Source organism: Rattus rattus, chromosome 2 (assembly GCF_011064425.1).
Source record: "Rattus rattus isolate New Zealand chromosome 2, Rrattus_CSIRO_v1, whole genome shotgun sequence".
Taxonomy (NCBI): domain Eukaryota; kingdom Metazoa; phylum Chordata; class Mammalia; order Rodentia; family Muridae; genus Rattus; species Rattus rattus.
The window spans coordinates 17,919,327-17,935,542 of record NC_046155.1 but is presented as its reverse complement, the minus strand read 5'-3'; the positions used below and the strand labels follow the sequence as shown (position 1 = coordinate 17,935,542).

General features: G+C 43.9%; 1 protein-coding gene and 1 pseudogene across 2 annotated transcripts in view; one reads left to right on the top strand and one right to left on the bottom strand.

Moving 5' to 3' along the window:
* Positions 1-1,240: 1,240 nt before the first annotated feature.
* Positions 1,241-16,216, top strand: part of Pcsk5 (proprotein convertase subtilisin/kexin type 5) — a 409,124-nt gene continuing 394,148 nt past the window's right edge. For both annotated transcript variants that reach the window (XM_032891692.1, XM_032891693.1), the window contains exon 1: positions 1,241-1,903. In XM_032891692.1, coding sequence (XP_032747583.1) covers positions 1,706-1,903 — 198 coding nt within the window. In that variant the 5' untranslated portion in view covers positions 1,241-1,705. The remainder of the gene's footprint in view (positions 1,904-16,216) is intronic.
* Positions 13,191-13,287, bottom strand: LOC116895095 (annotated as a pseudogene).

Sequence of the window (16,216 nt, the reverse complement as noted above, 5' to 3'; positions counted from 1 at the left end):
TGACATCTACGTCTCGATCTGTAATGTACAGATATTGTTATTTTGAGTTTGTTTGAAAGAAAAATATATTTATACAATATGCGAAATACCATAAAATGTGTGTTCCAAGGTGCTAGTAGATTTAAGCTCACAGGTATCCTTCAGGCAATAAAATCATCCTGAGATGGGTTAATCTCAGACACATCCAACTAGTCTTTAGGAAGAAAGATAAGGGCTGAAAGAGGAGGGGGAAGGATGGGAGCGTTCAGGACAGCTGCTTCTTTAAAGGTTAGGCAAACCTTTCATAAAGACCAATTTTTCTTTTTACAATAAACCACTCCTTGGCCCCTCACCTGCAAAATACAGAGAGGTTGGAGAAGGCCAGCCACCATCCCCTGCTGTGTCTAAAGTCTCAGTGCTGTAATGGCATTTCATCTGACTTCCTCTGTGGTCCTTTAATATTTACTCTCCTCCACTGCTCCCACGTCCTACTTGGAAAGTTGGGAAACTCTCCTTGCTGAGGCAAATGAAGCCCTTGGAGATAAGGACACAACAAATGAATGGCCACTCCCTTGCAACCAACACTTGTCTGTTCTCTGGTATTGCAGATATTCATAGAAATATCTTTCCTAGCTCTAAGCACGGAATTTCACCCTCCTGTGATGTGGCTGCTGAGTACCAGTGCTGATCTCCCAAGTCAGCAGGCGACAGACTCTTGGCTTTGGCTTTTGTAAGAGTGGATGAGACTTAACTGTCCTGTGTGGCAGCTTCTCCGGGGAGCAGAATGCATAAGATAAACAGTTACTGAAAAGCATAAAGAATTAGCGAAGTTAAAGTCTAGAAGTTATTTGTTTGGCAATTGAGACAAGAATGACCTTAAAATGCTTAGTTAGTCCAGGGCATTTAGAGCCGGGATGAATGAATCTTTGCCATATTTCCCTCTCATTATCGTGTAAACCCTAGACTTTCCAGAGTAACGGAAAATTAATCCAAATCCAGCCTGGCGAAATAAAAAGGATAGAAATCAAGACCCGGGAGGCACTCTCCCCTCAACCCTTGAGGGAGACTGGCCTTCCTGCCCGGACCCCGGAGGTTACAGCAGGGAGAATTGGGAGGCGCTAGGACCTGGGTGGCGCCTGGCTGAGGCCCCGCTCGTGAGGGCGGAGGAGTAGAGGAGGAGGGAGATGTGGGAAAGGAGGGGTGCTCCCGGGGGTGGGGGAGTCATTTATGCGGAGCGGGCGCTGCTGCTGTCGCCACTCACAGTCCCCGCGCGCTCGCAGCCGGAGGGAGCGCAGCGAGCGGGCGAGCGAGCACTGGGAGCCGGGTTCAGCAGAGGGGGCGCCCGGCCGCTGCCTGCGCTCGGGCCAGTCGTCTCTGCGGCGCTCCGGGGCCGAAGAGGAGCAAGAGGCAAAGGAAGAGTCCTGGAGCGGAGCCGGGAGAGCCCGCGGCGGAGGCGCCAGTCCCACTCCGCCGCTTCTCGTGCCAGCCGGGGAGCGATCGCTTAACCACCCCACCGGCCCAGAGCCCGTCACCCCGGCACCCGCTGCCCCAGGGATGGTCTAAGAGCCTGCGAGGGGCTCGCAGCTCTGCTCCGTTCCCGGGCTCTCTGCCTCCTACCGACCGCTCCAGGCTGCGCGCCCGGCCGGCCCAGGCCGGAGAAGTTAGTTGTGCGCGCCGCTTAGCGCGCGAGCCAGCGGGCGGGCGAAGGCGGCGAAGCGCCGGGACCATGGACTGGGGCTGGGGGAGCCGCTGCTGTCGCCCGGGACGGCGGGATCTGCTGTGCGTGCTGGCACTGCTCGCCGGCTGTCTGCTCCCAGTGTGCCGGACGCGCGTCTACACCAACCACTGGGCAGTGAAGATCGCCGGCGGATTCGCGGAGGCAGACCGCATAGCCAGCAAGTACGGATTCATCAACGTAGGACAGGTAACTAACCCCCGGTGGCACAGACTCTGCACCCAGAAACTAGTCGTTTGGGGGCTTCTTGTCCCCTCCGCTTCGACCCCTCCCCCTTTTCCAGATGTGTTTCTGCAGCTGCGGCCCGAACTCTAGGGCGATGCTCTGGGCTTCGCGCTCCTTGCACAGTTACACACATGCCCCGAAGTTACTGGGATCCCTGTTTAATTTGTTTTTACAAGCAAAGAGGGACAGGTAGGAAAATATGGAGTGCCCCTGGACAGGTTCAGACTGGTCTGAACCTTTGGACCTGGAAAGTCCAGAAGCGCTCTTTAGCTTGAAGAAATACTCCTGCGAGTGGTTGTGGCAGGGAAGGTTGAGACCTTTGGGAGGCCAAGGTGTGAGACGCCCCTGGCTCTAACTAGGAGAGAAAACCTGGATTAACCTCTTGAGCCACGGGACTGCTGGGCTCTGGAGAGCTTGGAGTGCAGCGCCTGGTCGGGAGGTGGTGGGGAGAGAGGAAGGGGGCGGGACACGGGGAGGGACCCATGGATTTAGGGGGGGTCCTGGCTGCTGCCTCCTTTGGCCAGAATCCAAATATGGGCCCCCGGAGCTGGGCGGGGAGGGACCTGGGAGACACTGAAAGCGGCTGGAGTGTTCGGCTCCGGGAACTTGGGAATCTTCTACTGGTGAAACCTGGGGTATTCTGTTGTGGCGAGCGGCAGGAATGTTTTGATGAGGTGCTGTTGGTGGATTTTCATTCGATTTGCCATTCTGAGAGAAATGCCAATACGTTTATATGAGACCTTTGGCAGCGCCAACGATTTGTATTATGGCCCCAATGGCCTGGATTTCGTCCTCTTTCCCATGTTCCTACCAGAAACGGGACTGGAGAGGGCACCGTTAAATGCCCCTCGTAAGAACCTCACAACTTCTTTGGGACTGATCCAAGGAGGGAGCCCTGCCGCGGCTCTTAGCAGACTAGGGTTGGGTGTAGAGCCAAGGTGGGAGGGCCATAGAGGCATTTGGGGGCGTTCACATAGTGCTTCAAGGCCGCGGGGCAAGAGGGTGCCCATTAATGCTGCTGAAGCAAGAGGGCACAGATGGCTTCTGAGAACCTTTTCCTTTGAACTCCACGCCTAGGATGGCAGGATGGGTGGAGAGTCCTCGCCTGGCTCAGGCCACTGGGGCGAGCTGTCAGGAGCAGAGCTCCTGGTCCTGCTTCTAGTAATAAGCCGGGAAGCAGCTGTGAGGGTTCAGAGGACAAGAGGGCAGGCGAGGTCTTGCTCTTTACCCTCCCTCCCATAGGGAGGATGGCTTCCAGAGAAGCCAGTTCAGTGGAGGGCTGAGACCAGGGCAAGGGGCATGGTTTATATCCCATTCCCCACCCTTTCTTTGGTCCCCTAAAGAATTTAGGGCACCCAGCCAGATTTTGTTGCCAGAGCACTAGTCACCTGCAGGAGAATTGCCTCCTGGAGTTCTGTTGGAGTTTCTCTTCTGTGAAAGATACAGAGTCCATGCCGGGTCTTTTTACAGTTGAGCACGAAATATATATACCTCAGCAGTGCCAAGGGGAAAATCTCAACTCTTTCAGGAGATGTTTTCAGTTCAGCCAGCATTAAGCAGCTTCTATGCCAGCTGTAATGGGGAGGCTAAGTTCTCAAAATCACACGTATTTCTTAATTTCAGAAACAACCTTCGTGCACATTTGACATACGAGGGATCAAGAAATTGGAACAGGAGATGATTCCCCACATACAAAGGCACAGTGGGAACCTAAGATTCTGGTTCAGGCTGGCTCTTCTGTGCTTCTTACTGATTAGAGAATCCTTCCACCCAATGTGCAGAAGTGAAATCCCCCCCATCCCTCCTGAATTGGGTAGTTCAATACACTGGACGCAAATATCCAGTCATGGTTCACTAATATTTAGTTTAGAAGGACCTGGATTTGTTGATACTAGAATGGTTCTTAACTTGCAGTAGGGAGACTTCTGTCCTCCTAGACTCAGAATAGAACTTAGATTGAAGAATCCAAGAGCCTCTAGTCAGTGGGGAGAACTGCTCTCTCATCCACTTCAAACAAGCAAACATATTAAAGTCCTATAGCCTCTATGGATTTTTTACAAAAGCCTTTATAGTGAGGGTCCACAGCTTTTCGTGTTACGGAGATTACTAAGAAAGTTTATATATACATAACAGGAAATAAATACTACTTCGTGTAGTTTTTTTTTTTTACAACCCTGCTGTGGAAATACAGCCCTGCCAGTAGTTACAGAGGACCAATGAATTGATGCAATAGCTAGTGTAAAAAGATCTGCTATTGTACAGTGTAAAACATTTCCCTGCGGATCAAAGGGGCATAAGCTTTGCTTGAGTCTTAGGCGTGGTAAATTGAGTTCCTGTGTGTAAGATCATGGCACTGTAAGGGCAGAGGTATTTCTTATCTTATTCATCCTTTACTGCACTGACCTTTTAACACTTTAGACATCCTTTGTTATTCTTTCTTCCCAGCAATAAACCAGATGTGGTTCAGCTTAGGGCAGTAAATAATTTGCAAATGTCTCTGGAATGTTTTTGAGATTTTACCCAGTTGTGCTGAGGATGGGGGTGTTATCACATGTGTCACAAGTTAGAACAAGAACTCTGTGTGTGTGTGTGTGTGTGTGTGTGTGTGTGTGTCTTCACTATGATAGTCTAGGCTAAGAAGGTGGTGAATTTTCACCACACTAAAACCACAACATTGACTGTTTTCTTAGAAAGAATATCTATGCAGTGTTGTATGTAGCATGTTAGCATTTGAAGGTAAGGTTTCGGGCTTGGAGATGTCTGCAGAAAACCCTTTTCTGTTCAGGGTAGATAGGATGTTCAGAGTAACAGGAGAAGCAATCAGACAAGCACAAAGGACTTCTAGAAGGGATCAGTGATGAGGATTGTGTTGCTCGTGGCTATGGAGATAGCATTATGCTTTCTTTGGTTTTCATAACATGATTTCATTTTATGAATCGTCTATACTTTAAAATTCTGAAGTGATGCCTAGCTCTAACCATTGTTAGTGGTTGGTAATTTGTCAGCAAATGCCAAGTTTTGTTTGCTATGTCAGTTGTGTGATGCCTACAGTTGGCAGGCTAAGCTCCGACTAGGAACCCCCGGAGTATGTAGAAATGCCAGCCGCCATAACAGTGCTTCTCAATTTGTGGGTCACAGACCCTTTTGGGGAGTCCAGCCACCCTTGTACAGGGGTTGCTTATAAGCGTCAGAAATATAAGGTATTTACATTATGATTCATAACAGTAGCAAAATTATATTTATGAAGTAGCGATGAAAATAATTTATGGTAGGGATCACCACATCATGAGGAACTGTATTAAAGGGTCATAGCATTAGGAAGATTGAGAACCGCTGCTCTGGTGGGATGCCTAAAGGTAAGAGATATACATGGCTGTTGGCCTGCTTGGTTGAAAAAGAAGAAGCCTTTATTCTCTGAGTCTTTGGGCTAACAGTGTACTGGTTAGGGAACTGACATGTAAAGGAGTAAGACCAGATGCATATGATCAATTGTAGGAATAATAAATCTGTATAGAGAGGAATAAAACTCTGACCATTTGACTACAGGGCAAAGTCTCTTCTGAAGAGTTGGTTTGCAATGGGTACTTGCTGTATTTATCCTTCTGTGAATTGCGTGTAATCATCGATTCCAAGCGTGAGGTTACCAAGAGTATTTTACTTACCAGCAGCCATGGCACAGCTTGAGCAGGTCTCCTCAAGGATAAAGACAAATGCGAGCTATCCTGGGGAGTTGCTTTACAGGGGGCTTCCCCAGAGAGCATATGGGTGTGGTGACGATGGCAGAGACCATGAGCAAGGCTATAGGAGGGAGAGTCACTGAGCTTAATATCACCCCTGTGCCTTCGTCTGTAAAGTGATAAATCTGGAGATAATAGAGTGAGTTAACTCTGTGCTGCTCAGCTCAGCACATTGGCCTGCGGTTAAAGTTTGTTGGATTCGAACCAGAGGAGAAATGTTGAAATAAGCAAGACCTAAATGTTATTTAGATATTGAGAAAGAAGGACATTCTTTTACATGGAAGATGCAAAATGTAGGTATCATCAGGAAAGTGAATTTTGTTGTGGCTAAGTTCGGTGAGTTTCGTGCACGGGGAGAATGATTTTCTATTTCAGTTAACCATTTAAGACAGTTTAAAAACAGTTTTATGTTGAACTTAAAAGATGAGAACTGATTTCCCTGGACCACACCACCTTCTCTTATTAATCTTTGCTTGTAGCCTTAAATATAGGCTAAGCTTGCTTGATATGGAAGGAAGGAAAAGGCACTGTGTGAAGAACAAGGGCTAGGGATGTAACTTAGTTGCTAATATTGTACAGAGAACTGAGGTCAGTCCCTAGCACCACATAAGTTGGGCATAGTGGTGCATGGATTGGAAGGTTAAGGTCATCCTGAGCTATAGAATGAATTTGAGCCCAGTCTGGGCTACCCAACCCTTTCTCTAAAACTGAAAATGCCTGAAGAATAATTATATAATGAAGAGTTTTATTTTAGCACATTACATAAAATCCTACTCGAATCTTAATGTTAAAAGTAGATGTTATCTATACAGGTAAAGTCAGATGGCTTTTCAGGTAAGCAGGAAATTACCTTGAGCAGGAAGAACTTTGCTCAAAGATGTCATGAAGCTGCCTGATTTCCTGATGAAATTTGACCTGTGAATAATGGGATTCTTAAGTGCTGATGAATGTTGATGAGGGAGTTCTGGGTGTTCATGGATCTGTAGGCATTTCGTAAACAGGAGAGTTAATGGATGGTTACTTTGGTCCCTAGGTGATATACCTGGCCTTCCACAGGATGGCCCTTCACACCCAAAAATCTTAGTCCTGCCCTGGCTCGCTGCTTTCACGTGCCTGTTTCTTATGATGAGACTGAACCAGAGCAGGGGAACCTTGACTGAAAAGGCCATCAAAGGCCATGCATGACCTGATGATGATGATGGAGTGTGTGTGTGTGTGGAGGGGTCTGCTGTATTAACCTCATAGACAAAGAATGACTTATATGATTCCATTGGGGTTCTGTTTAAACTTTTGAAAATCTTTCCTTTTCTTGTTCCTTTCTTTTTTTCTCTTATAAGCCCCAAAGCCATTGGATTTCCCTTATCACAGTCTTTCATGGGCTTGCATCCAGAGGTCTTAACTTGAAAGGTCAGCCAGGAAAGCAGCATCGTATGCTGGGAAAATGTCCAGAAAAAGGGAGTCCTGACCCAGAAACACCCCTTGGGATGGGAGGGGTATTTGTGTTATTGGTTCAAGTTCTGTGAAGCAGAGCCTGAACTCTTTCCAAGGCAGAACCATCTCCAGGTATCTTTTGTTTTGCAACCACATTACTCAGTCCCCTCAGGTTGCTTCAGGGACAAGTGGACATTGGCTTCCTGTGTGATAAAAATGGATACCTACAGACATTCACGCATGCTAGAAGATGCATGCGCACAGTGATGCTTGTGTATTTGTCTATTTTCGCTTTTGCACACAGTTAAGAGTGAAGTTACTTGTGTAGTGTTCTCATTAGTTTCCATAGTACACATCTCTACACCTGAGAGTACCAAAGGGAGCAATTAACATCAATAAGTGTGTTGATTTGAGTGAGTCTTGGGAGAACAATGAGAACAGGAAGAAAACAAGAGTAGGAGTGTATGTGTGTGTCTATGTGTGTACGTGTGTGTGTGTGTGTGTGTGTGTGTGTGTGTGTGTGTGTGTGTGTGTTCTTTTCCTAACTAACCTGACCCTCTGTCCCTTATTTCTAAATTAGGGTACCACTGCTTAGCACATTTAGGGAGGTTGCTAAAATCAGAAGTACGGATAGGGAAGATGAATAATGCACTAAAAGCATTTTATGTTTTCTAAGGACCCTAAAAAGTGACAGATTCTGCTCCAAGGAAAATGAATGGATATTGTGGTGGCTGGTGCTTTGGGGAGTGAAATCATTGTGATTTTCCTTTGGGATGTAACTGGGGACAAATGGAAGAATAGACAGCATTGTACCTGATTTCCCTAAGAGGATACTGAGGGCTACCTAAACTTTTGCCTAAGAGCCATGAATACAGTTTTGAGCCTCCTTGAGGCTCAAAACAAAAGGTGACATTTTTTACAGAATTTACGTAGTCTATACTTTTTTAAAAACCTGATCAGCGCTAAGCCTTCCAGTCTCCTGGTTGGATAGGCCTTGTGTTTACCAATTATGTACAACATAGGTGTTGCAAAATCAAAATGTCAGCTTCTCAATTTCACCCCACTGTGAATGTACATTAAATAAGAGTGAGGAAGTAAAATGTGAAACATTGTAGGCCTGTAAGGAACACAGAGGGAATCTTCTTGGGGTCAGGTGTCCAGAACCCAACTCATGGCACTTAAATACACAATGGCAAGCAGTTGAGGACACAGGAAATTTATCAGTTGAAACAGTTTTACCTATCTCATCCCACAGTTCTGAAAATAGCAGATGATATTTTTTACAGAATTTATGTGGTCTCTATTTTTCTTTTAAATAGAACCTATCATGAGCCAAACTAACTTCCATTAATTACAATGCTTTTTGTTCTATTACAGAAATATTAAAGGATTTAATCTTAGTAGTGTTCACAATCCAGGTAGAGGTTTACCTAAGGACATTGGCATGTGTGACTCCTAGTCAATTTGTAGACATTTATGTGCCTTCTTTATGTGAAGAATTGTGAATTCTGAACCTCTACAGCCAAATTTTGTTTTGTTTTGTCTTGTTTTAAAGACTGATTACGGGCTTGCCTAGCTCAAAAGCCAGAGGTGATGCTAATGTCTGTGACTCTTCACTTCCCCTTGTTAGCTTCCCTCTCAGGCGAATGGCTTCCACAAAACCTCAAAGGTCATGTGACTCTCAGTAATTCTCTTACCCAGCAGTGGCATTAAACCCCCAAAAGGAAGATAGTGTGTTCTGATCATTGAATGGGGGTATGTACCCCACATTTGGGCCAGTCATTTGTCCAAGGGGAGAGTGGTTCATGGGTCATCCTGAGCCACGTGTTGAGCTTTGAAGCAAGTGAAATGTTGATCTCGGCTGGCAGTCCGACATAAGGGGAGGGGCAGTTCCCTAAAGGAAAATGAAATTCTATTACTAGAATAAGAGAAAACAGATGTGGGACAGGGAATGACCCCACTACTGATACGATTACATAAGGCCATAATGCTCAGGCTAGCTCCAACATTACCAGGGAAGATTAGTTATCCTGTGTCTACTATGTATACTATGGTTAGTTATATATACTAAGGTCTATGAGGAGAGCAGACAGCACATGTTGCTTCAACAGACATGTGACTCTCCCCGGGTGTAGAGATTATGAGAGGATTGCTGAGACTAGAGAGCTTTACTCCCCACAGTCGTTCAAAGGAGCAGTGGAGATCTGTCCACTTAGGATGGTTCAATCATGCCTGGGGAGTGTTCATAATGAACTGGAGGAAGCAGATGAAGATAAAGGTTATCACTAATAATAAAGTGGGAAAGATTTGGAAGTTCCTGAGGAAGCATATTCAGTAGGTTTTGTGGCTTGAGGGAGAATGAATGTCAGGACAGCTTCAATTATAGCTTCAGAACTTGAAGAATGGGGAGTCATTGGTACCATTTGAACAATATATGGGGGCACTTTTGAGGTGACATAGATTAATCCTTAGTTTTGAAAGAATTTTGTCTAGCATAGGTTTTAATGTGTACAATATTGTGTTTCGGTAGATGAGTATATATATGTGTGTGTGTGTGTGTGTGTGTGTGTGTGTGTTACATATAGAGACGTAGACACACATAGTTAGAGACACGTAAATCTTTCACATCTCTTCCCCCTTTAATTTATTTATTAAAAATATTTTATTTTTAAAATTTCATGGTTTTAAAATTTAAAATTAAACCTTGCCTGTTTGTGCCTGTGTGGGTATGCTGGCCTGCGGTAGGCAGAAGCGTCAAATTCAACTGAAGCCGAAGTTACAGATCGTTGACAGCTGCCCAACTTGGTTGCAGGGAACCGAACTTGGGTTATCTACCAGAGCCATACATACTATTATTACCCTCTGTGACGTGTCTTCAGCCTACTTATTTTTTAACAGGAGTACCTAAAATCTAGTCATTTTGGTTGCCAGTTTTCAGTGAACAATACATGCTGAATATTATTCCTTTAGTGTTCCTGCTATCCGTCAAATCACTAAGTGTTTCAACATCTAGAACTCTACTCCTTTTGACTTAGGCCTATCATTTCCTCTTTCCTCTCAGTCAGGATACCTACCATTCTACTCTCTTGCTCAATGGCTTGCTTCCCCACCCCCATTCAGATTCCACACACAATTGAGATCATCAGCCCTATACAAAAGGACAGGAGCAATGACATTTCCTTTCTGACAGGCAGGAGAGTATTTAGCCCAGGAAAGAAGTAGAGATCTCTGCAGGTAGAGTTTACCCTTCATCCACCTCCACATGACCTGTGGAAGTTTGTAGGAAGTGCACTGTGAACATCAGTTGCTGAGGGATGACACATGGCTAGAGAAGTGGGACCGTGAAAGAAAGGTAGACGAATGCCCTCAGTTAGGAAGCAAAGGAGGAAGGCAGTGGGCAATGGGAAGACAGAGCAGGGGAGGTGCCTTTCTCACCAACATATTGTAGTTAGGACACAGATCTAGGGTCAAAGATCTTTGTACCCCAATGCCATTACTTCTAAGCTGGAATATAGGCGATCATCTTTCTCTGCCTGTTTCTTCATGTGTGAAGGGAGATAATAACATTATTTCCTCCTCACAGAATTGCTGTGAGAATTAATTAAAATAGCACCGACCTAGGTTACATTGATTAATAAATAAGAAATGTCACTAAGTCTTTTTTTTTAAAGTTGTCTTAACCTTCATTAACTCATTTCAGTCTATTAATTTCTTTTCATGGATGCTGTTACTTTCAAACATGTTTGAGATTAGAAAGGAAATGATTACCACCATGTGTGTGTGTGGCGTATGCACACACATATGCACACACATATGCACACGCACAGGCACACTTAGACTTTTATTTCTCTACTAGTCAGTGAGCTCTTTAGAGACAGCTCAGTGCTCCATTTAAGTATATGTCCCTAGCACAAAGCATAGTAGAGTGGATATGTTAAACTAGAGGTACAAAGAGCCTAGGTAGAAGAATACAGTTGAGAGAGAGAGAGAGAGAGAGAGAGAGAGAGAGAGAGAGAGAGAGAGAGAGATCAAATTCTCACAGGAATGAAAGTAAGTGGAGAGCCAGAGGTGCTCATGTTGTGATAGAAACGAAGTGGTGTTGAATGGTCACGACAGTGTCAGCCACTGAACAAGCACAGGGAGCCTACAGAGCAACGGGAACTGTGCAAGGGATGTCTGTATGCTCCAGTGTTTGAAATATTTTTAGAAAATTCTTAAAACGATAAGCCACTTTAAAAACGAATTTCCAAATAGCAATATGGTTATTTGTTGCTCGTACTTATAGCTCAGTAGGTATCGATTAAACAGACAAGTAAAAGAAATGAATCATTGATTGGTTTTGTATCATTTTGCCCTTCATACCAGAGGGGTGGAATTTGCCAGCTTAGAGGGAAGGCAGAAAGAGACTCTGGGAACTAGAGACCTAGTCCCTGAACACAAGAATACTGTTTTGAAATGACTGAACAGTATCTTGACTTGATAGAGAGGCAACTGGTAGGGACTGAGGAGTAGGTGGGCATAGGGCTGTAAATTCAAAATAAAAATGGATGGCTAATTCAATAAACTAATGATTAAAGCCATTCCTGAGGGGTTTTGTTGCTGCTGTTTATTTGAAAGAGTGTCTCCATATAGCCCGGCTTCCCTGGAGCTTGGAGTAATCCTCCTGCTTCTGTCTCGCTAGTGAAGGGATTATAGGTATGGTCCACTGTATGCATATACCCCATCCCAGAGGGTTTTCATAAGCTTCTCCCTGTAATGTTTCTGTATGATGATAAGGTCCAAGGTGTGGCAGAGTTGAACAGCTGAGAGCAGCGGGTTAGAAGGGGTCAATAAGCTGAGGCTGAGAGACTGGGAAGGGTTATTAGTGTGGGTTAGGTGGGGATTGAAGTGATTTGGGCTGGTAGACCCACTGCGCTGATAAACATGGAGTTGGCCTCACGTTTCAATTCTCCTTGGATAAATGTAGACATTATCTCTGCTTTCCACTACGGTGTGCTATTATTTGCACTGCAGGTCCTGTACCAACTTACAGGATAAAGACAGACACAGAGCTGATTGCTTTCAACTCCCAGTGTGTGTGGGTTTTTTTCCCCTTTATTTGACTTAAAAACTGAAGATTGCATTGAGCTCCGAATATAGAAGGAACCGAGTACATGGAGATTGTTAGACTAGAAATAATACTAAAGTTGTTTTTCTTTCGGTGTTATAACTTTTCCTGGGGAGCCAGGAACAAATGTCTCTTCATCCCAGGTAGGGCACACATGACAAACCAAAGACCACTCTTCTATTTCAATGTCTTTTATTGGACTAGTGCGTTTACTGGGGTTACTGAGAGTAGCAGGAATGAGGGGTTATTTGCAGAAGTGTGAATGACTCAAAGGCATCTGCATCACCAAAAAAACCTGTCTAAGCACTGGTGACCACTCAAGAAAACTGTCTGCCTGGAGCTCCCTGTACAACTTGCCGTCAGGCCCAGTGGAACATCTTCTCTCTGATAGATTACTGCTTGGAGAAGGGTTTGTGAATCTTGTAACTTGGAGTTTCCTGAGCCTTGTGAGTTTCATTAGTTTCCTGGGTCTTATGACTCAAGTTTTTTCCTTCAGAAAGGACGGGTTCAATCTGGAGGCAGTAGCTACATCACGTTTTGTTTTGAGGGACGGCTACTTAACAGCAGAGCCAGGATTCCCTGCTTCTCTTTATGGAGTCTAGGCTGACTTCAAGCTCATAGTGATCCTCCTGTGTCTGGGTCCCATGTAGGGATTACTGATCAGGTGTTTTCTATCACACCAGCTGTAATGTACCATGTCACATATATTTACTACAGCTTAGGTAATCATATAGCCTGCTTTCCACCTCTGAATTATGATGGAAATTTATTAATTTATTCACATGTCACATAGCCTGCCATATATATGTATGTATATTAATATATATGTATATTAAATGCATATTTAACGTAGCACAATGAAGCAGGGTTCTGAACATGTTGCTTTATGTACTCTTGCCCTAAGTTTTACTGCCTATTGGATATGGATTTTAGATTTATTTATAGAGTGTCCTTCTTAGAACCATTTCTTTTTTCACATCAGATGGGTAACGTGTGACATCAGAACAAGGTGTGAGGGAGGAATGTCACTCACTGATGTGAACATCCAATCCTCATGTTTAGGAGACAAAAATTTCAGTAATATATAGCATTTTAAGATTACTACATGCAATAGGTTAATCTTGTTTGCATTTGTATGTTAATCTGTATGTTAATTTAGAGTTAGAATTACAAAAGAATCATTAAGTTCCTAGTGTAATTTTCTATGCATTATCTGAGTGGTTAATTCTCTCTTGGGAAAATTACATTTTGGATACCATGCCAACATTGAAATCAGATTTATTAAAAGCAGGCCTTTTAGTGATGGCTTTCCCAGCATTCCAGTAAGCCAAGCTTACTCCCCCCCCCTTCTCTCTCTCTCTCTCTCTCTCTCTCTCTCTCTCTCTCTCTCTCTCTCTGTGTGTGTGTGTGTGTGTGTGTGTGTGTGTGTGTGTTCAGGGAGAAAGAGCTTTGAAACTGAAGAAAAACTTATTGGTAGGGCTGATTCTTTTGTAATAATATTCATAGACAAAAGATTTGGTATTCTTCTATACTGAGACAGTTTCAGCTGTGAAAATATTGCATTCTCTCCATATTGATGTTCCCAGGCTTCTGTCTTGTTTTCTCTAATTGAAATTTCTCAACCAAAATAAAGCTTGGTCATGCACACAGGTTAGAATAGAGTTCAGGGAGCGGGGAGATAATCCCAGAGCCTTTAACATTATAGTCAGATATCCGTAACTCCAAATTAGATGGGTACTGCTTGCTTGTGGTGGTGTTAACTGTAGGTTTAGGCACCTCTCCTTTGGGCACCCTGCATTTCTGACAAATTAAGGCCCCCTCTTTGGGATTAGTCTCATTAATAAGAGAATTTAAAAATGGACTCAGGGGAACCTCAAAGACAATTTTTATTAGAGTTTGGGAGAAGAAAGAAGGGCAAGCAAGTTGTAAACCATAGTAGAGTATGCACCGAGGAGCTTTGGGAGAGAATCTGTGGAGAAAGGAGAGAGGAAGCAGTTCCTGCCTTTTGAGTTAGGCTGGGATGCTCAGCAGTGGAGATCAGCAAGCAGCCCTGTGGCAGCAAACACCAGCGTAGTGGGAGGTGGAGAGCTTCAGAAAGAGTAGGCCAGCCTGGAGTGTCATAGAGAACATGCCTAGATGTCAGCCATTATCTGAAAGACAGATGGAAAGTAAGAAAAAGTTATGCATTTTTTTTAATAATGACTAAGAAAATGGGAGGAATTAACAGAGTTATGTAGCCATTTTCAAAGCTTGGTCAGTGGCTTTTGTTGTCTTGTTAACCCAAACTATCCAGCCAACTTCTCTCTTTAATCTCTAATCATCAAGACTATTTATTCTAGGTACACTAAATGATTGTGTGTGTGTGTGTGTGTGTGTGTGTGTATTAATGAGTGTGTGTGTGTGTGTGTGTGTGTGTGTGTGTGTGTGTGTGTGTGAGGATGTGTATGTATGTGTTGGGGATGGAAATAGAAGCAAGCATAAATATCAATGCTTTCTACGAAAAAAGTTGTAGCTTAGGATTTGTTGCAGGGACCTTGAAATTGCTATGCTAAATGATTATTCTGTTTATGCAAAATTCACATTTACAAATCTGTTGAAGCAGAAGGGAAGAGTTGATGAGTAATGTTAATCAAAATGTCATTTAATTCACTGTTACGTTCTCTCTCTTTTTTCTAAGAAAGGATCAGATATCCCAGACTGACCTCCAACACTATGTAGACCAAGTATGACCCTGAATTCCTGCTCCTCCTGACTCTACCTCCCAAGTGCTGGGATGTACAGTCATTTGAAACTATCTGTAGTGGTATTTCCCTTTTCAGTATCTCTGGATAAACCACTGGATAATGCATGTCTTAGTTAGGATATTTATGCATGTGATAAAACCCAGTGTCCAAAAGCAACTTTGGGTGGAAAGACTTTATTTCACCTTATAGTTCTCAGATCACACTCCATTACTATGGGAAGTCAAAGCAGGAATGTGGGGGTAGGAGCTGAAGTAGAAGCCACAGAGCAACATTGCCTACTGGCCTGCTTCTAAAGGCTTGGTCAACCTACTTGTACAACTGAGGCCCACCTGTCTAGGGGTTGCAGTGCCCACAGTGGGCAGGTCATCTCCACATCCATCATTAAACAACACAATGCACTACAGACTTGCCTACAGGTCATTCTGATGGAGGCTTTTTTAAAATTCAAATTGACTCTTCCCAGGTATATGTAGGTTGACAAAGCACACCTAACAAGAACAATATACTTTGTATGAGTAAAGTGTGTGATATCATCTATCTATTAAGCCCTGGGGGTGATTAATAGGTAACTGTTTGTCAACCATTCTGGTAAGCATAACCCTGCTACATTTGCTTGTTCTGGTTAAGTTTATCTTAGATTGGGAGAAGGCACACTATAAACCTTAGTGACATAAGTAAAATAACTTGTAAGTGCTCTTAGAAAGCACACACCTTAGTAGATTAAAAACTGATGCAGAGGACAGTGAGCACCTTTGAGACAAAAGCCAAAGAAGCTCATGCAGGACAAAACAGTGAGTTAGGTACCTGAATGATAAGAAGGAGCTATCCTTGCTAAGAGGAAAACTCATAGCTCCGAGTGCCTGCAGAAAGAAACAGGAGAGAGCATATATCAGCAGCTTGACAGTACACCTAAAAGCTCTAGAACAAAAAGAAGCAAATACACCCAGGAGGAGGAGAAGGCAGGAAATAATCAAACTCAGAGCTGAAATCAACCAAGTAGAAACAAAAAGAACCATAGAAAGAATCAACAGAACCAAAAGTTGGTTCTTTGAGTAAATCAACAAGGTAGATAAAGCCTTAGCCAGAATAACGAGAAGACACACAGAGTGTGTCCAAATTAACAAAGTCAGAAATGAAAAGGGAGACATAACTACAGATTCAGAGGAAATTCAAAAAATCATCAGATCCTACTATAAAAGCCTATATTCAACAAAACTTGAAAATCTGCAGGAAATAGACAATTTCCTAGACAGATACC